General features: G+C 41.4%; 1 protein-coding gene across 9 annotated transcripts in view; it reads left to right on the top strand.

Annotated features, from left to right (window-relative positions):
• The window catches only part of KALRN (kalirin RhoGEF kinase), a 526,710-nt gene that overhangs the window by 369,550 nt on the left and 134,634 nt on the right, over positions 1–22,526 (top strand). For all 9 annotated transcript variants that reach the window (XR_005105961.1, XR_005105960.1, XM_037398618.1 and 6 more), the window contains exons 26-33: positions 2,094–2,163; positions 3,877–3,966; positions 8,882–8,974; positions 10,271–10,382; positions 12,127–12,317; positions 12,735–12,836; positions 13,538–13,680; positions 15,337–15,439. Coding sequence is in view for 7 of the 9 variants with exons in the window: in XM_037398618.1 (XP_037254515.1) it covers positions 2,094–2,163; positions 3,877–3,966; positions 8,882–8,974; positions 10,271–10,382; positions 12,127–12,317; positions 12,735–12,836; positions 13,538–13,680; positions 15,337–15,439 (904 nt within the window). In the remaining 2 variants the exon portion in view is untranslated. The remainder of the gene's footprint in view (positions 1–2,093; positions 2,164–3,876; positions 3,967–8,881; positions 8,975–10,270; positions 10,383–12,126; positions 12,318–12,734; positions 12,837–13,537; positions 13,681–15,336; positions 15,440–22,526) is intronic.

Raw genomic sequence — 22,526 nt, 5'->3', positions numbered from 1 at the left:
TGTAGTCCTATACATGCTTTCCATCTCACAGCACTAGATCTAGTCTGGAAGCTTGCCTGTCAAAAATATGATATCTTGGAAAACAGGAGGGGGGAAAAAGGGAGTGGCTGACATAAGATGGGTTAGTAAGTAGCTTTCCTGCTACTTCTTGGAGACTGTATTTAATTTGTGACTAACAGTACTCAATTTTACCAAGATAAGACTGTGTATCAGATCAGATTTCTCTGCTATAATGTGAATGGAATGGTAGTTACAAACAATGTTTAGGGATGCTGAATCCCACAAGTTCAGTCTGAATTTCAAAGTCTTTCTTCAAGTTACGCATCAAAACCAAATCAGTTTGACAAACAAATCAGAAAACCCTTCCCTATTGAAGTTCTGGGAGACTTTCAGTGCTTCAGCCAGATAGATGTGCCATCATACAGACATAAGTATGGTCCAGCAGAGGCTGCCGTATGCATGCTTTTGTGCAAGCAGCTTGAAAGCGTATCAGGTTCGTAGATTCAAGCTATGTATTACGTTAAAAAGGCCTTTAAGTAATAGATGAATCAAGTGCCAGCCCAGAATAATTGCCCCATCATACAGGTAAATATTAGCATCTCATTTAAAACTCTGCTAGGAGCACCCAACTGCCTTCTGTGATGGGTTGGCCCCAGCCAGCAACTAAGTACCACACAGCTGCTTGCTCATTACTCACCCCACCAGGTGAATCAGAAAAAGGTAAAACCCATGGGTTGAGATAAGAACAGTTTAATAATTAAAATAAAGTAAAATATTATAATAATAATTGTAATGAAAAGGGAAAAGAGAGAGAGGAATAAAACCAAGAAAAACAAGTGATGCCCAATACAATTGCTCCACCTGCTCACCGATGCCCAGCCAGTCCCTGAGCAACCATTGGCCCCTCCCAGCCAGCCCTCCCCAGTGTACATACTGGGCATAAATCCTGTGGTATGGAATATCCCTCTGGCTGGTTCGGGGCAGCTGTCCTGGCTCTGCTCCCTCCTGGCTCCTTGTGCCCCTCCTCGCTGGCAGACAGAGCACAGGAAGCTGAAAAGCCCTTGACTTGGGGTAAGCACGACTTCGCAATGGCCAAACCATCAGTGTGTCACCAGCATTGTTCTCATACTAAATCCAAAAGACTGTACTGTACCAGCTCCTAGGAAGAAAATTAACACTATCCCAGCTGAAACCAGGATACTTTTCTACTTCCCCTCTTTTTGTGGTGCTGTACTTTCTTTTTAGTGACCCTGTCTGATGCCATCTATTATTACTTTCCTTTTTTACTTTCCCTTGCTCCCAGCTACCACCCCTTTAGCCCTCAGTCATGCCCCATAGCTCCCTTGCTGCTGTCATTTCTTTCCCTGTCCCATCCTCCTCTAGCCTGCTGCTTATGTGTAATCCTTTTCCCTCTAAAATTTCTAGCAATGCTAAAATAAATTGTGTCCCCCATCACATTCTCCACAGTCCTGTGCTTTGGCTGGTGATGTTAAGGCACCCCCCAGCCTGATTCAGGGCTTGGGAAACAACACAGTCAGTTGCTTCTCCTTCTGCAACTCCTGTTTCACATTCCTCTTTCCACCCAGGCATTGCACAGGGCTCCATCTACAAACAGAGATGTCGCTCATGGTACATGGTGTTGGGAGAGAGTTGATTACAAAAATTTGGGGTGTTTACTACTTACCTATGAAGTGTCAAGCTTGTTTAAATTGTTGTCCTTTGCCCAGTGTGCTGAGTTTGGTGATGGAAATCTGACAGCTTTGGGCTTCTCTTTTTGCTCTTCCTCTGAACCACTGCACAACATCTTTTTGCAGATTCACACTCTGGTTCTTGAATATTACTTTGCAGTCCTGAATACGCTGACCACCTACTAGGGATTGCTACCTTTTCCTTTCTAGTGGAGTCAGGCATGACTGTACTCAAAACCCAAAGCATACCTTGGCAAAGAGAACCTTTTCCATTGGTAGGACACTTGATTAGCCTCATAATCAAGATACAAGTGTTGATCATTAGGACTGATTAACTCATTGGTCATTCTGCTTCCCCTGGGTATTTGACTGTAACTAATTGCATTGGTATCTTCTTTTTTTCAGCATTTTTCTAAAAGAACTAGAGAAATACGAACAACTGCCTGAGGATGTGGGCCACTGCTTCGTCACCTGGGTAATAAGGCTTCTTCTTTTCATTATTTATTCAAATTAATTCCTCCAGCACAGACAGAAACAAGCTGGGAACTGGTGCAAGGGTTACATCTGTAATAAGTGAGTTTAGAAGCTAATCTGGAACTATGACTGTTCAGTCCTTCACCTCTCCTAGGGTTAAAGGTTCCCTCCCTTAACTCTTCTCCTGAGTAGTGGTGTGAAAGCTTTCCAGAGCCTCTCTCCTTGTTCTACACTGACCAACACAGCTTTTTACCTCTGCTGGTTCCTGTGTAAAAGGTCTTCATCAAACCAAACCTGTATTTAGGGTGAAATTCATTTATTTATGGAGGGCCCTGGGATGACAGACAGTTAAATTCTTAATATACCTTCCTTAGAGAATTTTAGTTATGCCACGAGACCTTTATAAAGGCATGAACAACATATTTTATCAACATTTTTCTTCAGAAATTAGTGTCAAATTGCTGAGCCACTGTGCTCTCTCATTCCATTATGCAATGCCAGGATAATTTCCAGCAGGACTTTGAACTCTTGATGCTAAGAGTTTTCGTGGGTGTAGAAGGCTCCAGGAACTGGCTACGATAATTTCTCTGTATAAAAGTTGTTCTCTTTTCAAAATTTTTACCAGGCAAGTCAGCTATCTTCATGTTTTCTCTGATGGTTTTATTCATATTTCAAAGTTGGAAATTAGTATTTTTAAAGTAATTATGGACATTTTTCACTTGTCAAAAATTAGCATATTTGGATGATTTCAAGTGGGTTTTAATTTAAAAACATGACACAAATATTGAAAAAATGGATTCAGAAATATAGTTTACAAAGAAGAGGTTACATATGTATGAAAGACAGACACATTTATGTATCATTCTGTGCAAAATCTTCATGGTACTTTTAAGATAGTGCCACATCATCTCAGCAATAGTACATGTCCAGAGCCGTGTATATGGTTACACACATACATACAAAGCTGCCTGCCCAATTGCAGGGTCCTGTTATTTAGATACCTGGTATAAAAAATGCAATAGTGGTAAAAGGAAGCGATCTTCCTCTTCTGTTTGCCTGCCTGTCCCTGAGACCAGAGTTCAGTAATATGAAACTGCTCTAAGGCAGGAGTGCACAGATGCTTTTCATTTCCTCTTAAAAATAAATAAATTAGGAAATGAAATGCAAAACACTCCTAACACAACATAAAGTTTGAGCCATTAAAGTCTGAACCAAAGTAGGAAAGGCAAGTCTAGGCCAGGCGTCACAAATCTGAGCCAGTGTCAAGCCAAAAATGTTGGCTCGAGTCAGTTTAAGCCAGGTGAGTCTCTGGCCCAGAGTTTCTGCACAGGCTTTATATGCAAGTAGGTGATAGAGCCAACACTTCATGACTGAGTTTTGAGACCTTCAGACTTTTGGATACAGTCTTTACAACATCATTACAGATGTTAGAAATTATTTTATAGCTGGATTAAAGTTTTAGGCCTTCCCTCTGTGACACTTGCTAATGAAAGCCTCCCATAGCTGTTACAGGCTGCATCTTGTTCCCCTCAGAACTGGTCAGGTAAGGTATGAACTGTGTATAAGTCTTCCATTCCTAATTTTCAATTCTTATGTTGGTTGGGGGGGGGGAGGCACAGTGATCACCTGTATTTATCCTGGTAAGCTTTAATGAAAGACTGTGGGAGCAGAGAAATAGCTTATCTTTCTTTTCCCTTGATGTTTGTTTTCACAGGCAGATAAATTTCAGATGTATGTCACCTACTGCAAAAACAAGCCTGACTCCAGCCAGCTCATCCTGGAACATGCAGGGACCTTCTTTGATGTAAGGAGCCATTGCCATTTTCTGTCAGCATGCATAGTGCTGCTGAAACTCCTCCTCTTTACATCTGAGTAAAGTGTTCCTTCTTGTGCTTTGGCATTTGGGGTTTTCATTACATTGCAGGTATCAACGAAAACTGGTAGGCTGTGGCGTGATGTGTGATCTTCATCAGTGTGGCAAGTCATTTTTAATGGTGACACATTCTTATGGGAACCTTTGTGCATTTTTCAAACTCAATCTTTCCTAAAAATCTGGTTTAGATGTACTGTCCGCTTCTGGGTTTAGTGGTGAAATGAAAAGCAGATCCCATTGTATTTTATGACCTGAAATCACTAAGTTCAAAACAAGATCCTGTTTTCCTGTTCTGCAAATTTTACCCACCCTATTACACAGTTGCTTCATCATATTAGTAAGGAAATCCATTGGCTACAATTAGACTATTTCCATTACAAGGACTACACCTGGTGATAAGCACTTGTAGGCTCCAATCCCAGTTTTGTAGGCTGAGAAAAATCTTTGAAGTGTTTGAGTATGTTTAAGCTTTTCCTCTGAATTTTGGAACCTCATCTATTTTGCCATGCTTGTCTGCTACCTTACAACTTTAATTAGTTGCCTTTCTGAAAAAATACTGAGACCTCTTTTCCAAAGCACTGAAAATCTCTTTACAGATGTAACCACTCAGCAGGATCCAGCCTGTGATGTGGTTGGCAGCTGACATGAATCTTCCCTGGGTTTTGTCTATGCCAATGGTTATAGCATTTTAATTACACTCAACACCGAAAGATCTCACACGAGCAAGAAGAAAAGTGATGAACACCTTTTTATTTTGCCTTGTGACCAAACGTCTAAAAGTAGAATTGAACTGAAAGGGATTTTCCAGGAGGTGGCGCTTGAGCCTGTTGAATGGTTTATACTGGTCGGTGGCTCGTGGAGGGTTTGAGCCACCTTAGGTGTCGATCAGCGTTGTTTACATAGGTTAAAAGCGTTTCCTCTGCTAAGCTTTTCCACTGCAGCTCTGTATATGGGCTGGAAACCTGCCTGGTGTTGCTTAATAGTGATTATTCATGTGTCAGCATCTGCTGTTTTGCGAGATGTTTTCCTTCCATTGGTGGGAGTTGTCCTGGGCTACCCAGTGATGCCTGTGCAAAATGCAAAAGCTGGCTTTCCCCAGAAAAATTTTTTCGCCGGTCACTCAATGTAAGGTAGTGTGAAGTATGTGTCCATCCTTCTTATCTTGACCTTGGAGTGGCAGTGGTTCGGTGGCAGGCCAGGGGACAGCCTGGCCCAAGGAGTACAGAGGAAATGACTAGTTCTTTTCTTCCAGGCAGAACCTGGAATTTCCTAAAACACCCTGATGATGAGAATGAGTTATCGGGAATATAACCCTTAGTAAGAAGCCTGGTCAAATATCACAAGTGTACAAACCAACCTTCCAATTGCATAAACTATCATGGAAAGCCACCTTTGAGATGAAATCAAGAAGTTCCAGTAATCTGTCTGAACCCTTCAAGTCTATGGAAAATTTGAAGCTTCAGGGCTTATTACAGGGGTTAGCTAATCAGAAGGAGCAAAGATAAGTGGCATATCTTGTTTGAAACTGATGAGAAATTACTAGCTTTGCTGTTGTAGCTGGGACATTCTAAGGATGTAAGTGAAACAATATCTGTAGAGAAAAGCAGTTTCTCTTCTTAGACCAGTTGACACAGGTGGAAAAATTACACACAAAGTCTCAATTGTGAAACTTGCCTAGTTTATCCTATAGCATTATTCTAATAAAGGGTAAAGATTACTGTATTCCCTTTTCCATAGATCTTGCTTTGCTTATAAAACTCAGAAGCTGGTATAGTTATATTAGCTGGAAATTGCATAAGGAATGCAACTAGTGTGCTTAATCTTACAGAACTGTAGTAGACATTTATTGGATTTTTTCACATTTCGTATCTGTCTTGTTCATCGTCTGAGAGCATTACTACATTACTTAAAACTGTATTTTTCATTCAGTAGTTTCAAAGATAAATGATCCCTACCGTATTTGGCAACTTTTAGTATTTGTAATACCATATAGTTCAGGCTAGCAAGTTATATTTTTGACTGCCAACATGTGTTAGCCCTCAGCTTCAGCTGGTAGAAATCTGCATGTTATTGAGGTGATCAATTTGATTTCAGTGTCAGTTATTTAAGTGACCTTTGGCTCTCAGGACAGAGTTGGGTTCAGTCATCTATATGCTTTGCTATTTTTCAATATTTTTTTCCCCTTAAATCTTGGAAAAGATCAGTTATTACATTCAAGAAGCCACAGGGCACCTTTAACTTGCATGACCAGTGTAGAACACGGTAAAGCTCGTTGACTTTAATAGTATTGCAGAACATTGTGTTTCTGCATGGATGATGGTTCTTGGGCAGTTTCTCTACTGAGCTGGGGTATCCCTTAGGAAATGGGCAGAAGCACAAGCAGGGTCTCAGTTTCTCCTTGGGAACATTTTTTTTTCTGAAATGGCTCACCAAAGATTTGTGTCGTGCGTTACAAAACCTAAATGTTTCATGAGAGTTTAGTGGTGCATCAGTCCATGCAGCAAGCCATTGGTCTGAACACCCAGTTCAGGATGCAGTTTGTCCTCCTACTAAACAACACAATTAGATGACTTGCATTAATTTGTGAATCTCTTCAGACATTTGATACAAAATCAGGGCACTTTATCACTGCTTCATGGTAAATTCAGCAACTCTTATGGTATGAAATTGTATTTAAGTATTCCTGTCTCCATGTTGGCCAGCCAAGGGCATCTGAGGGTCCTGTGCTCCCTACACAAGGGATTTTTTTGGTGTTTTATCTGGGATTTTGTCGTTGCACGTAGACTACATGTTGATCCTGTTCTGCAGCTCATCTGGTTTGCAACACAACTGCCAGCCTGTGGTGCCTGCCAGATCCCTTCATTTCTTCCAGGCTCTTGGGACACTTTTCCACACAAGGAGTAACTGAAGTTGTGTGCTGTGGTGAGCCGTGGCACACTATAACATGAGCCAAGCTTGCTTTAAACAAGAAGCAGGGCAAAGTAGAGAGCACAGGGCCCTGTGGCTACCTTGCTTCTGAACCCTGCCAGCAGCTTCAAAGCTAGCTCAGGTATATCTGTGCTTCGTGTTACTTAGAGGTGTGTGAGAAACGTCTGCACTGCCGTGTGCTGCCCTGCACAGACCTCTCTGGTTTCCATCTCCACCCACAGCAAGTCCAGACCTCTCCAGCTGTTACAAAGCCAACCCAAGACACACTCCAGCGAGCTGCCATCTTACTCCAACATTTCAAGGACCAGAGGGAGGAGCTGTAGGGAGAATGTCCCTTTCCAGCAGTGTATTTGTCTGATTGCCATGTAGCAGTGCTGTTGCTTTCCTGCTGCAGGTTCCCATGCAGCAGGGACAGCTGTCACTCTGCCAACCCACTCTGTCTCCACACAGTCTGACCAGGAGCATCCTGGCAGAGCAAGGAATGCCCAAAGGGGAGGCATCTTGCTGGGAGCGTGCTCTGCTCATCAGAGAACTGGGAGGAAGGAGTAGTGCTAAATTCATTACTTGGATCCTACAAAAACAAGTGTACTTAGCCAGCTCCAGGAAGTTCACAGATGTAGCTGAAGTCTTGCTGGCTCCTGCAGTTACTAATTGAGTCCCAGCCACATGCTCTGGAGGCACTGTCCCTGTTTGGAGCCAGCCGTGACTCAGCTTCGTGCAAACACCATTAGCCCCCACACAGAGCCCCTTCCCCTTTTGGTCCTGTTCGTGGCACCAGAGATATTTTTTTTCCTAAAATAAACTTGCCTAGTACAAAAAAAAAAAAAAAAAATTAACACATTGTGTGAAAAGTGGCTATTTTTGCATCCCAGCATAAATACTGGAGATAAAAAAACCCAGTAACCTCCCCAGTACTCAGCAGAAAATCACTGTATACAGAAACTTCATCTTCTGTAACTTCTTCCCTTTACAACTTCCAAATTACCCACCAGTGGCTGGACCTAAGTCCTATTCCCACTCCCCATCTGCTCCTTTAGGAACCAGTGACTTCCTGATGATGACCAGGAGCAAGGGGAGGCATGCCCAGGGCCTGATAAGAGACAGAAGGAATTCCAACCTGTTCTATTTCAGCAGAGAATCTGCCCCCGTAGTGTGTGAGTTTGAGGTCTTTTAGATGGCTAAATATGTGCATTAGGATCCTGTAGGATTTTCAGGAGCTCCTAACTCTCACTGGAACCAGTTGGAAGGAGGCAGATGGACCCTTTGCAGACTGCACCAGGTGCCTATCTGCAGTGTCTCCAGAAGTTCATGAGCACATCACACTGATCAGCACAGACATTTTGATTGAGATTCGGGTGACAAAACAGAAGTATTCAGTGCTGTAGAAGGTATCCTAAGGTTCTCTCTCCTGGCCCCCAGGTGCCACCTGAGGATAGCATAGGTCTGTCAGCACTGTGTCACACCTGTTACTCATCTGCAGGTATTTCAGCTACCCCAGGGCTTTCAAATGGTACTGGGTCTTTATGTTTTGACAGCTAAATTACACCCTCTGCATGTAATTTAATTTAATGTCACTGCATTTTAATAGAACATTAAGACTGCTTTCAGCCTTCATAGCTAGGAGAAACCAGTTGACGTGACAGATGAGTCGTATTTAAATTGAAGCCTGTGTTGTTTACTCAGCGTAGCCTTAGCTTGACTTGCACAGGGCCCCTGCCATTTAAGAGGCCTTGGAGGGACTCTGCAGTTTATTGCCAGCCTCTCTGAGACCACAGTTATTTGCATGTAAGCAAAAGTAAGAGTTAAAAAACTAAACAAAGAAATGCGGAGATCCAGAGCTAAACTTAGTTGTGGGTGGTTCTGTCTGGCAGGGGGTTAAGAGTTTTCCATGATTAACTGCTGGTTTTATCTCTTCTAGGAAATTCAACAAAGACATGGACTGGCCAACTCTATCTCTTCTTATTTAATCAAGCCTGTCCAGAGGATCACAAAATATCAACTCTTACTGAAGGTACCTTAGTGAGCTGTCCAGATCAGTTCGTGCAGAGGAGTTCACAGGTGTAATGTGTTCGCTTATTCTTAAGTGGGCTGCTTTCATCCCCTGTTCCTGACCTGCAAGCTGCTGCTGAGCTGCTAGTCCTGCTTCCCGGGCCTGAGCATGGCAAAAGAGTGGGACATGAGGTTGGGTGTTTTAAAGGAAAAGGCTCACAGAAAGAAAACAAGGAACAGTAAAAAACTGATCACCTGTTTCAACTGGTGGGGTTTATTTGTGTCCAAGTAAATTTAACCCTAAAAAACAAGAACTGGGAAAGGGAAGTTGAAGGAATGACAGAGTTGTTTACTTTCTTTCTTGCTAAGTTTGTGACTGATTTTGATTAAAAGCTTCAATGACAGTGGTAATGAACTTTGAGAAGTTTTGCTAACTTTTGACTGAGACTCCTTCAGTGGTATTAGATTCTGTTTGGAAGCTAACATGTTTGTGTTTGAAAAACAGAGAAAAGCTTCATATACAAAACAAGGATGTCCAAGTAAATATTAATATTTCCCATTTAAAAAAAACCCACCTTTGTTGGTTTGTTGTAAACTGATTACAGGTTTTTGCAGTATCTCATGAGTAAGTGAATTTTAGATCTTAACCACCCACTGTTCACTTCAAAACTAGTAAACCAGAGAGGAAAAAATATCTGGGGCATAAAAGGGAAGAGTCAGATTCTAACTTTGAAAAGCTAGGACCAGATATGATCAAAGGAGTGGTATGCTGTACTAGGAAGGTACTTACTGAGTACCTTCAACATGTTAACAAATCTGTGCTTTGTGCCAGTTTTCTGAAACAACACACGGGTTTACCCTAGCCTAGAGAGTGCTGTGGGGCAGCGAGCCTGCACTGCCCAAAACATCTGCTAAAGGGAAGGCTAAAACACCCTTTCAGTCATCACCCCTTTGGTCTCCCCCTCAGGTGAATCAGACCTCCCTGCCCTGGGCACAGCACACTGCCAGCCCTGCAGGATCAGGCAGGGGTCCTGCAACACAGCTGGCACAGCTGGGCTGGCTGATGAATACAGCACAGGCATGAGCTCCAGAAATCTCCCAAGTGCACAGTCTCACTTGAGAGCACTTTGTTTTGCCTTGTTTTATAGTTATTCTCATTTGATCCCCACTACCTGTAGGCATCCACAGTGGGTTTGGATGCAGTTCAGCTTTCTTCTGTCTCCGCTAGCGAAGCGGTTGCATGTATTAAGTAACAGAACTGGATACAAAGCCAGCATGTTGGTCAGTTTGTTTACCAGTGTTCTGCATTACTTCTTAGGAACTACTGACCTGCTGCGAGGAGGGCAAAGGGGAACTCAAAGATGGTCTGGAAGTGATGCTCAGTGTCCCAAAGAAGGCCAACGATGCAATGCACGTCAGCATGCTGGAAGGTAGCAGATGGGCAGGTGGCCAGGGGAGGGGAGGGACCCGCTGACAAATGAAGCCTTCTTGTAACTTTGTGGGAAGTTAGTACAGGGTGACTGCAGCAATACTGTTGATTGATGGTAATTTTCAGACTTCCTAGCTCCTTTCTGATATTTCTCTAAAAGTCTTGGAAGAATAAAGCTATCTAGGAAGTTCTGGGGGTTTATTTATTTACGTCATGTGTGTATATGTATGTACATACACATAAGTTTGTGTAATAGCATACATAGACAATGTGTATATATACATTTTGTTGAAACATTCTTACTTCATGAAACAAAAGAACACCTCCTAAACCACTATCACTTTAGCTGCTGGCAGCTGTAATGATTATTGGATGAAAACATTTCTAAATACTATCTCAACATTTCAAAAGAAAAAGTTCTAGTTTTCTGTGTCAAAACAGCTTGTGTTTCAAAATGTTAGTATAATTATCCCAAAGATTAAAAAAAAAAAGAGAAAAAAATATTATTAAAAAGTATTTCAAAATTAAAGAAGCAAGTATTTTGATATTTTGAAAATTAAGTCTTATATTGACTTTTTGATGTGTGGAATATTTCTAAAATTTAAAAATTTTATTCTGGGCAGAATGCTTTATTGTGTCTCAAACATTTTCTTGGCCTGGGAAAACCATTTCCAGCCTGGATTGAGTCAGAACCAGGAAACAAGAAGAGTACTAAAACAGTCAAGAAAAAGGAAATGCTGCCAGTAGCTAAGCAGCACGTCAAGACCAGGCAATTAAAACTGCAGGGGGGGAAACTGACCCAGCATAGGTAGCAACACTCTAAAGGTGGTTTTAACCGTAGCGGCTGGTGAAAAGCAAGGTTTCCAAAAATAATGCCTGGAAAATCTATCCCCATGAAATCACCAGCACCATGCAATAATAAAGAAGCAGGTATGACTTTGTTAGGGTAGACAAGCACTTGAACAGCTGTCTTCGTATAAAACAATATCCCTGAATATTCGGAGCAGCAACCAGGGCTATTTGCTGCTGTCTCAGGGCTATCTGGCATGAGCAATAGCAGGCTGTGCTGGCAGAGGAGCAGTCCCCAGCTCTGGAGAGAAGTGTGACCCACCATCTGCTGAGACAGCAGCTTGGAGGGCATCTTGCACTAGAGACTCCCTTTTCCCTCAAGCCTCCCAGTTACGTGGAGAGTCCTGTGATCCTCAACCATGTGAAGGCTTTTGATGTGCAGCTTGGAATATGAGAAACTCCTCCTAGAAAGCTTGTTTCAGACACCATACCAATTTGCTCTCATAGACGTCGCTCCCCCATGTCACTGCTGTGGGCTCACAGTCCGTTGAAGGCTGGGTTAGCACACTTGAAGGCATCATGGTATTATGGGCGCTTCCAGCCATTAGGTTTCTCTGAATTCATATGGATCTGCACAAGATTTCTTGCATTGCAGTTCTCTGTACAGTAACCTCCACTGAAACCTTTATAATATTTATCTTTCAGTAATTACTACTACACTTTAGCAGCAGTCTCATTTAGTACATATGACCTATTTGCCTCTGGTGAAATAATTACATTGTTGCAGTAGGAAAAAAACATATTTTCACTGGGGCAATGGATGCCCATTAATGTTCTTTCAGAATGTGCATTAAAAAAGAGAAACACCCTTTTATTTCAAGTCCTTACTGGTCTGGCATTTCTGGGCATTACTGGTCCCAAGAACAAATACAAGCCAATGTATTTTGTGGTTTTAGGGTTTGATGAGAACCTGGACGTCCAGGGAGAGCTGATTCTTCAAGATTCCTTCCAAGTGTGGGATCCCAAGTCTCTCATTCGGAAAGGTCGTGAAAGGCATTTGTTCCTTTTTGAAATCTCTTTGGTGTTTAGCAAAGAGATCAAAGATTCTTCAGGACACACAAAATATGTTTACAAGAACAAGTTACTGGTAGGTGTGGCTGCAGAGAAAATATTCTGGGTGTTGTGTTTCTTGGAGGTAGAGGTGGGGTATGGGGGATGGCTGCCCTGTCCCCGTGCTGGGTTGGGGATACTCATGCCACCTGCAATGGCTGGCTGTGGGCCCTGCAGAGCTCATCTGGAAGCCAAGCTCGTAGTGAGTCTGCACAGGTTTATGATAGCCAGATGTGAAGGGTGGGTAAGAAATGCAAGGAGGATCACTCAAGCCATTCGCTTCCCTGCCATCCTCTGGTGATTTTCTGTTTCTTTTACCTGTGTGTAGCAAAGCAGACGAGATCTTGCTCCCCTACCCACCCCTGTATCCCCAGTTCTCCCTACAAATGAAAGTTTTCTGGACACATGTGGCTTCATATATATGAAATCTGTCATCATCTTTCCTCCACACTAGACCTCAGAACTGGGAGTGACTGAACATGTTGAAGGAGATCCCTGTAAATTTGCTTTGTGGTCTGGACGAACACCATCCTCAGACAATAAAACAGTGCTCAAAGTAAGTCTTTTCTATTTGTTTTCTTTGCCTTTAGAGCTTCTAGTACAGGCCTTGGGAGTGCTAAATGAAAGGTCAATTTTTTCCCTCCTCATATTTGCGTGGCTTCCATGTCTGCCAGCGGGGTCATGCCTGCACCAGGAGCAATTCAGTTCTAAGGCCTCAGTATGAACCAAGACAGTGCAGTTGTGCGGCCTTGCTGAAATTGCGTCTCCTCTTGGAACCTGGGTTGAGAAGCTGCATGCTGACACAGGGCACATCTCTAGGTGTTTATCTGGAAGGTGTAATTCTCTTAGCCCTTTGCCACTGGGCTTACCAACAATCAACCTATTCCTCAAACCTCCAGAGCTGACAGCCATTTCTGTCAAGTGAGTTTTGAACGAAGAATTCCTGTTATAGTTATTTTGTCTGAGGAAATCCTTGCACTGATAATCTATTTTCCCTTTACAGAGCACGCTGTATTGCTAGCATTAAATATATTTATCCAGAGTTTAGCTGCTTTGCTGTTGCTTACCAAGTAGGTCTGGTAAAAATACCCTCAGTTCTCCTGGGGTTACCAGGTGCTCCAGCAGCTAAAACAATATAGCAGAGAGGAGAAATAGTTAATCATGCATTTTCATCAGCCAGCCACGATTCTTCTACATAGGAGGTGATATGCTGGGAATATGATAAAGAGTCTGTCTTTCTGCCTTGTGGAACTTTAGGCATCCAGTATTGAGACAAAACAGGAATGGATCAAAAATATCCGGGAAGTCATTCAAGAAAGGATTATTCATCTGAAGGGGGCTCTGAAGGAGCCAATTCAGCTCCCCAAGACACCAGCAAAGCAGCGAAACAACAGTAGAAGGTAACCTCAGTCATTCCATACAACATGAAATAACTAGCCTTTTCTCAACCTGTAGAGGAATGCAGGCAGTGTGTTGATCAGCATTGATAACATGCAGCTGTGGCCTTGCCCCAAGGCAGTGGGTTGATTGACACGGACGATGTGCAGGTGTAGCTCGTTCCTGCTAAGTGGTTAAATAGCCCTGAGGATTGTGGAGAGGGGGTTGGATGGAGGAGGAGCAGCGTGGTCTGGTTTCTGGAGGAAGGAGAAACAGCATGAACTGTAAAATATGACTGATGGCAGTAAAGTCTTGTTGCAGCCTGGTAGCTTGCTTGTGCTGCAACATCAACCAACAGCAGTGCGGTGTCTGTGTGCTTTTTACTGGATTCACTTGCTTTTTCTTACTACAGTGAAACTCAGTTTTCATTGTCTTTGTTTTTTATGTTGCCTTGGCAGAAGTAGCTAGAAAGCTTTACTGTGATATACATACAAAGGTATTTTATTTTAGTACTCCAAAGTATTATAGAGCAATGAACAGTAAACGTTCTTCAGAGTCCAAGGTTAGTTTCTTTCCCAAAGTACAATTTACTTCACATTTGAGTATTAAAAGATTTTTTTTTCCCTGTTTAGCATTTTGAATTGTTTGACAAGGAAAATCACAGCTGGTCATGACAATATATTACTACAATGGAGAATCTGTGCTTCATCATCAAATATAAACTCATTTCAGCCTGTGAAGTAATATTAATTTTTTTGTCAATTTCTTTGAATTCTGGATTAAATAGAAATTATAGAAAATCAGTTGTTCTTTTAGCTGTCATGCTGTTATTCCTAAAAGCCACCTGTAATGTGAGCATCTCTATTTCTTCATCAAGTTTTATCACTTTTTTACTTCAGGCTGTATTATAGAGGCATCCAAAGCATAAGTAACCGAAGTCACCCAGGAGACCTGTAGCAAGGCAAGGATCCAGATGTTTCTTCCTCAGGGTGTGCACCAATACAGGAGTTTTCTAGCACAAAACAGGGAGGCGTTGGGGTTTTTTTGGTTTTAGTGTTTTGTTCTTTTTTCTTTGTCCTCAAATATGTATTTTGTATTATTTAAATGTTCATATTGAGAGACCAGTAAAATTTTAGGGGAACTATATCTATACAGCAAAAGAGAAGAAAATAACCTCTAGCAGACTTATAGAGGTAGACTTGTAGAGCTCTATGCTGTATTTATGTTTGGGTATAATTTTTATGGCTTAGTATTTACATCCTGAAGATGTCATTCCTGTGAGACAAAAGAAATACCCTTTCCTTCAGTATCATCTGTAGCCTGAGCTGAATGGCTTTGGTTAAGGCAGAAATCTAATTGAAGGAAAATTTCTGCCTAACACCCTCATTACACAGTTATTTGTGAACACCAGAGCCTTTTATGCAGTAAATATGCAGGCAATGGCCATTCTGTTTCCAGCAACAACGTTGTGATTATGTGCTAATCCCAGTGCTATGGCTGAGGGTGACATAATTTTAAATTGCAAGCCACATAGCAATATGGACCACATCAGCAAAGTAATTTTAGCAGAAAGCCAGCTCTGGCACACTGACTCAGCATCCTCAAATCCACCTATAAAGTTGTGTCCATTCCAAGGTGGTGTGTTAAGCACTGTTGTTTCCCTATTATGACTTTTACAGAGATGGAGTAGATGACGCAGACAGCCAAGGAGATGGCAGCAGTCAACCTGACACTATTTCCATTGCGTCCAGGACATCACAGAACACAGTGGACAGCGATAAGGTAGGACTGAAATGTGAAAATACGCTGCAGCTGATTGCCCTCAGAAAAGTGTAAGTGAAGAGCAGAATAGAAGGCAAAATAAAGCAACTTGTCTTCTACTGAGTGAGCTGAAACTTATATTGCTCTATGCTAGGCTATTAAAAGCCAATCTGTTTCTGGTAAACAGTACTGCTGTTTTACATGGTAATTTCTCCATTGCAGCAGCTTCTTTGTGGTTAACCCACAGAGGTTGAATTGGCTTTGAAGAAACACAGCTCAGAGCAAACTTTTCTTCCCTAGTAGAACTTGCCCTGTGGGAGCCAGCTTTTGAATGAGCAAACAAATATGTTCCATATTTGCCCTCTGAGCTAAAATCAGCAGTTTGTTGGAGGAAGTACAGGTGCTTACACACCAATTAATACAGCGATACTGGGATCCTGGCTGGTATCTTGAGAGCCTGGGAGACCTATCCATTCCAGTGACTGTGATTCTGGACCCCTCTCCTCGCGGACATATGGTGGAGCATATGGATGGCCCCGAGATGCACTAGATTCTGTTGGAATGCTGCACACTATCAGCACGTATGTACTTGTCAGTTTACTTGTCAGATGATCTGAATCCAAATTCCCAGCTCCACTAGAATGCTTGACTTGGATTTGTCTCCCTGATACCTCCAGCTGCAATCTCCAGCTGAATTAGCAGTTGCTGGTAGGAGTAAATGGGCTGTTAGTAATAATTTACCTTAGCTATGCTGATGAAGTTTGTCATATCCACTGAGAGAATGTTCATATTCTTTTCACGTGTTGTTTTGAAATCATATGTAATTTGCAAAAGGATGAATTCTGCAGTACCATTATGGATTTATCTGTTTGTCAGGGCTTTAATTATGCTGCCATGTACACAAGGTAGAAGGGTGTCTTCACAAAATCAGAGTTCAAGTTTGCAATTGTAAAGTTCACAAGTAAGGTTCAGTGCAGACGTTACTTTGAAAGTTATTTTATTCTGGACTCAGAAATAGGATTTAATTGTAAATAAATTACCTTTGTATAGACCACCTGTTGTATTTATCTTAAAGGCATGTCCCTGTGCTTTTGCATTTTTGACCAATAATGTGCATTAGAAAAGTATTAATCCTCACAATCCACAGGCCACTGTAATGTATGCAAATACTTTGCCCGATGTTGAAGGAGTGTTTTCTTATGTCTTCAATCCACATGGACTTGTTTTCATGTTTTGCACATTTATCATTCCTGAGAAAGGCCCTGACTTGGTAGCGTGCTTGAGCTCATGCTTAATTTTAAACATTTGCATAAGCTTTACTCATTTGCCCCAAGCCCATTGACTCAGTTGCATGAATTTTGGCAGACAGGCAAGGTCTAGGTAAGATGCTCCATATTGTATGCTGTAGCTGCATACAAAGATCTATAGTACCAACAGAACAGGAAACTATCAGGCTGTACCCTGAAAGACAGATCATCATGACAACAGTTGGTTTAAGGATGTGAGATGGGAAAAGGTTGTAGGAATTTCTATCCAAAACCTTGTTGGAACTGAATGGTGAATGTGTATGAGAGAAATTGAGCACCATACAGTATAGGGAAAAAAATGTTAACACTGGGGAAAAGCAAAATCAGTTCTTGGGTTGTGTCATGTTTTTTACTTTAAAGTGGATAGGTTCACTTACTGACTCAAGGTTATCTGTGTGTTCATGTGTCCTTACATACATTTAATGAATAGAAACAAATTCCAGTGTACAGTTAAAGCTTAAATATACTTGTATGTGCTTTATTGAATTTGAGCAACTAGTGTGTCATCCTTAGAGGGAGTTCCTGTGGAACAGTTTCCTTATTGTCACTGATGCTAATGCCAGAATACTGTGGAGAATTTAGCCCCCAGAATGCTGCATTACTCTGTCTTTGCTCCGAGGGAAATTAACTCCCTGCATCGCTTTATAGTTCTCTATCGGTTTTTCTACACATTACCCAAATTAATGACAGATAGAGCTGTGTTTCTCACTTCCCATTGGAGCAGCACGGAGGCACACCTGCGTTCAGTCTCAGTTCAAACATCAGTTCGTGTGCTGCTTGCACAAAGCCCTTAGCACATGTTAGCATCTGCTGCGAGGGGATCCCAAGGCTGTGCAAGGACCCAAGACAAAACTCCTGGTGGTGACATTGTACACATGGGAACAATTCACTATCATTCCAAGTTATTTTACTCTCCAACTTTAAAATGTGATTTTTTTCCTCCAGGGTGTAGGTGAGCTTATCTTCTAGGATGATCTGAGTACATCTTGTTGAACTGGGAAGATTTATCTTCTCACATAGACAGGTACTGCATTATTGGCACGGGAAGACTGTACCATGTCATGCTCTCAAGTTAAGGTTTCTTGACAGAGTTGATAGTGCTCGGTAAACATTGTAAGATACATGTTAAAATTAACTCATGGGGTATTGATAACGGCACTGATAGGTAATGTGTTCAGCAAATAATGGTTTCCCTGCCTATTTAACTCCAGCGTAGTCAGCAGAGTTACTCCCAGGAGTTCAGATGCAGGTTCTGAATTTTTTCACAGCTGGAGCCTCTGTGGGTGACCTCTCTGTGTGCCCCAGTGAGATCTTCATCTTGAGGAGCCAAGAGCAAGTGCTCCTACCTCTGAAAACTCTGGCTGTTCACAGCAGCCTCATTTACAAACACATGCAAAGAGCTTTGCAGTGCTAACATGCCAGTATGGCAGCAGATTAATCCTGCACTGGGACCATCGATGTATTAACTCAGTGCCAGAAACAATTCTCAAGTAACATTCAAGAGTTGATATTACTCTCTGAAGGCAAAAGATTTCAAAGATTTAGCTGGTGTACTTTGCCCTTTCCCTAAATCTTGCTATTATGCCCAAGGATCACCTAATGCATTAGTCGGATGTTCAGACAAAAATGCCAAACAACCTTTTAGACAAAGAAAACCACAACCTCTCAAAGATTCCCATTTCAAGTAGCACTTCTGCTTAATAACACTCCTTGTGCCTCAAGTCATCCGTATTTCTTTCAACCTGTTTGTGAGCCAGCTCCTTCTGGGCTTCAAGTAACGATTTCTGTCTCCTCTCGGGATAGCACAGCCCTAGAGCAAAGCTTTACCTTTGCATTTCAAACCCCTAAAAAGGCAGGAGATTTTTTGTTGTTAAGTGGGAAAGAGATAACATTACTGTAAATTCAGCAAGGATTTGGCTTTCTCTCGAGACATCTGAACCTAGCCATAACATTCGTCAGGGGGAGCGTTCCATGCAGAGGACAGAGCACTTGACTGAGGGCCAGAAAAGCTGAGTCCTAGTTCTGCTCTGTCACTCATGTGTTGGATGCCATCACAAATTACATCTGATGGCACATTGCGCTTGTCTCTTTTTCTGTTTCTTTTTTTTGATTAGGAATTTGGTGGGGAGACAGAAATTCTTGAAAATATTACATTTGTGCATTAATTATAATATTGTCCTGTGTTGTCCCAACACAGAATACAGAACCAAATACAGAGCTAGTTTTGTATATGGATGGGAATTCACAGCAATCTTTATGGTAGCAATCTCTGCTTTGACAATATTCTTAATTACATGCCTGGCTCCAGAAGTGTTACTAAGTCTTTAAATATTCAGGCTTTCCTGGCTGCAGACAGTGGTCAGGTGATTATATGAGACTCTTCAGATTAAAAAAGAGAATTGTCCAAGTCTGCTCAAAAAAAAAAAAAAAAAAAAAAAAAAAAGAGAGATTACTCCTTTTAAATTAAATACCTGTTCAAGCAGCTTCTTATATCTGGATCTTAGTCCTTAATATCTTTAATTTTCTTGGGTTTTTTTCTCTCAAAAATATATAAGGCAATTATCCTGGGATTCAAACATTTCATTTTTATTAAATACTGTATAGTAGAAACACAGACTTTAAGGGCTGTAGGTCTGCATCTTTATAAAAGGAAATAAAGAGAGAATATATAAAAATGTTTATTTTTATATCTGCAATCTGTAACCTAAATTATTTCATATACAGAAAAAGAATTATTTGGGTTGTCCTTGGGTATTATATAAGTATTATATAGAGGGGGAAAAATGGGTTCATGAACTGCACTCACTGCTAAAGACTCAGTAGATGATGAATACTATTACAGTAAGTGTAATCCCCATTGAGCATCCAAGTCAGGTTCTAGGTACCCTACTATACAGAATTTCTTCATCCTTTTTCAAAAGGCAAAGTAGACAGCTTTTTTTCTATACAGTAAGCCCTCTTCAGCATGCTATCTAAAAACCTCTCCTTAGAGAGAAATATTTGCCCTATTCAATTCACAGCAGACAGGATTTCAGTCTTTATATTTGGATTCAAAGCATTGGAGAATTGTGTCAAGAAAGCGCTAGCATGCAGGGCATTCTCATTTGTTAAGCCCATTGATCCATTGGCTTGTAAAACAGCTGTTTCTGGTGATACTGGTCCATCTCCTAATGGCTTTTTTTGTTGGCTTTTGCAGAATGCTGAGGAGAGCAGCTCTCATTTCCTCCTGTTGTTTTTGGATGTGAAAAAAAGCTCTGAAATGATAACAGAAAAGTTTTTAATCTCTAAAAATAAACATACACTACATACTTCTATCTTTTCCAGTAGAAACTGGACTCAGCTCATCTTCCAGCAGTCATGAGACTAAGATCTTGACCTCTTCCACATCAGTGGTGATATATAAAATCTAGCAATAATAATTTTTCTAATTGCAGGTAATTGGTATAAGAAGGAAGATTTTAGAATTAAGTTAACTAGGGGTGGATTCTCTTTTCTTGAAAGGCTTCTAAGCAAGGTAGAATACCTTTTTCCCTGTGATGTTGTTACTGAAACAGAAGTTAGGATCTGATGCAGGAAGTACTGCTTCAGATTCTTCTTTAGGAAGAATTCTCAGTTCCTTGGAAGTTTTCTTTCCATGTGGCACAGATACCAGGAGTGCACTTTCTTCCTTGACGCTACTAATCAATTTGGGTTTGAACTCCATGAAGGTGTGCACCAATATGCTGCACGTTTTTCTAAATCTGTAGTGTTTCCTTAAACTATTACCTAGTGTTAGTATGTGCTGATAAAAAAAAAAAAAAAAAAAACAAATGGAAAAACCCACTCATTCAATAGAAAAGGAAACTTGTTCTGTTACATACCTCACAAGGAGGACATAAGGAAAATTACTATGTTTATTAGATGCCACCATCAACATATACAACACAAAGTGGTCAAAATCATTGCTTCCCAGCACAAATTAATCTGGAAACTAAGCATTGAAATTAGAGTGTCTAAAACCACAGTTGAAAAACCAAAGATCCTACTCTGTCGTGGCAGCTTATAACGAAATGAAACATGTTAAGGTGAGTTGACAAACGCTCCCTTCTCTGAAACTGTCGATCCCAGAAGCTGAAGTTCAGCCACTTGCTTCCAGCAGTGGAGTTGGAAACCTGACCACACCAAGTAGGGAGCTCCTGGTTCCTGATGGCTGGCATCATTCCCTAAATGTCACTGGAGGAAAAGTCTTTAAAGTCTTTTCCCTCACACTAGTGTAAAGCTGACCTAACAGCCCTGTGCAGTGCATGCCCCGCTATCCCTGTCACAGGACACAGATCCTGCAAATAAAAGGGGTGTTTCCATGTGGTTTGTGTTGACATGGAGGCATAGGCATTGCAGAGTAGGAACTAGTTGCAAATTTCTATTTACACATGAGCTCAGCTCTCTAGGCACTTGAAAGTGGAAGTAGCCCCTTGGAGCACGCTGGTACTGGGACCATGATCCTTGCTACTGCCAGCATTGCACAGCAGCTCTGCCTGTGTCATACAGCTGATCCCACCAGAGATGTCTCTGATCTTGGTGCTCTGTGCTCTCAGACTGGCCTGGAATCAGCAGCAAGCCTAAAGCTCCTCTCAAAGGTGGAATGACTTGGAAAAGTTTGATTAAAGAAATGCTACAAAATAATGAAATAATAATAATCTTTCAGTGAAAATCCCCTTGAAATAAGAATACCAAGATAAAAAAAAAAATTAAAAATGTATGTCAATATGAGACATTACTTTATCAAATACAGAAAATACAGACCTGGGATAAAAATGAGAGAGATCCCCATTTCCAGAGAGGGAATTAAAGGCATGGAGAAATTAAAAACAATACCGTAAGGCAGATGTATATGTTATTCTGCTAACAATAGTACTCTTGCTGATACAGAGCTGACCAGTTCATTTCTACTTAGTTTCTTAGCAAGGTAACTGATATACCAAGCAGAACTAAAAACTATATAGCAGATCTCTGTCTCTCTTCAATGCTGTTGTTTCTCTTCAGTGCTATTAAAGTATTCTCTAGTTATATACTTTACTTTCCCAAATATATTTTTTTTGGTGGTGTTGTTTTGAACCCCTGTTACTAGGGGTTTTTTAATCATCTTTACTCTCTTACAAAATTTTTATAGAGGTAGTGATCCAAGCCCTCTATCCCTCTGGCATCATTACGGCAAAATGTTTGCATCCCATGAGCTGAGTTTTGGCCTTTTCCGCCTCTGCCAGTGAGTTCTGTATTGAGCCATGTGCAAGAGACACACTTCTATTGCACTGCTGGAGGAACTTCAAGGGAGGAGAGCTGTTGCATCCCAGCAGTGCTTGTATGTGGTCAAGCCATGTAGCACTACGGACTGGAGTCTATCCAGTACCTGAGCAGTGGGATTGCACTGAATAGAAAACGCCCGTAAGTGGGAAGTCACCCTGGCAACGTTGCTCTATGTTGTAGCTGATACGAAGGAAGCTGGAAGGTCGGATGTAAACTCTGACTATGGCAGAGCTAAGGGAGAGCATGATCATGGGAATATGGAGTAGGTGGTAAAGCAGGTAGTTGCTTAAATACCAAATCTGGATTATTTCTTTAGAAATCTTCCTGTTTTCTAGAGCATTGTGAAAGATGATGCATATAGAGTTGCCTACCAGGTAAGGCTGGGCATTGACTTGAAGAGATTTCTTCCTTCCTCCAACCTATATATTTTACTCTCTGTAAATTAGATTAGATTTAACAACTGAATTTCTAAAGGGCAAAGGAAGGGGTTGATTTGGTCTCGTTTATGTAAGTATTGT

Source organism: Falco rusticolus, chromosome 8 (assembly GCF_015220075.1).
Source record: "Falco rusticolus isolate bFalRus1 chromosome 8, bFalRus1.pri, whole genome shotgun sequence".
Taxonomy (NCBI): domain Eukaryota; kingdom Metazoa; phylum Chordata; class Aves; order Falconiformes; family Falconidae; genus Falco; species Falco rusticolus.
The sequence above is the reverse complement of the archived record's forward strand: the minus strand, read 5'-3'. Positions and strand labels throughout refer to the sequence as shown.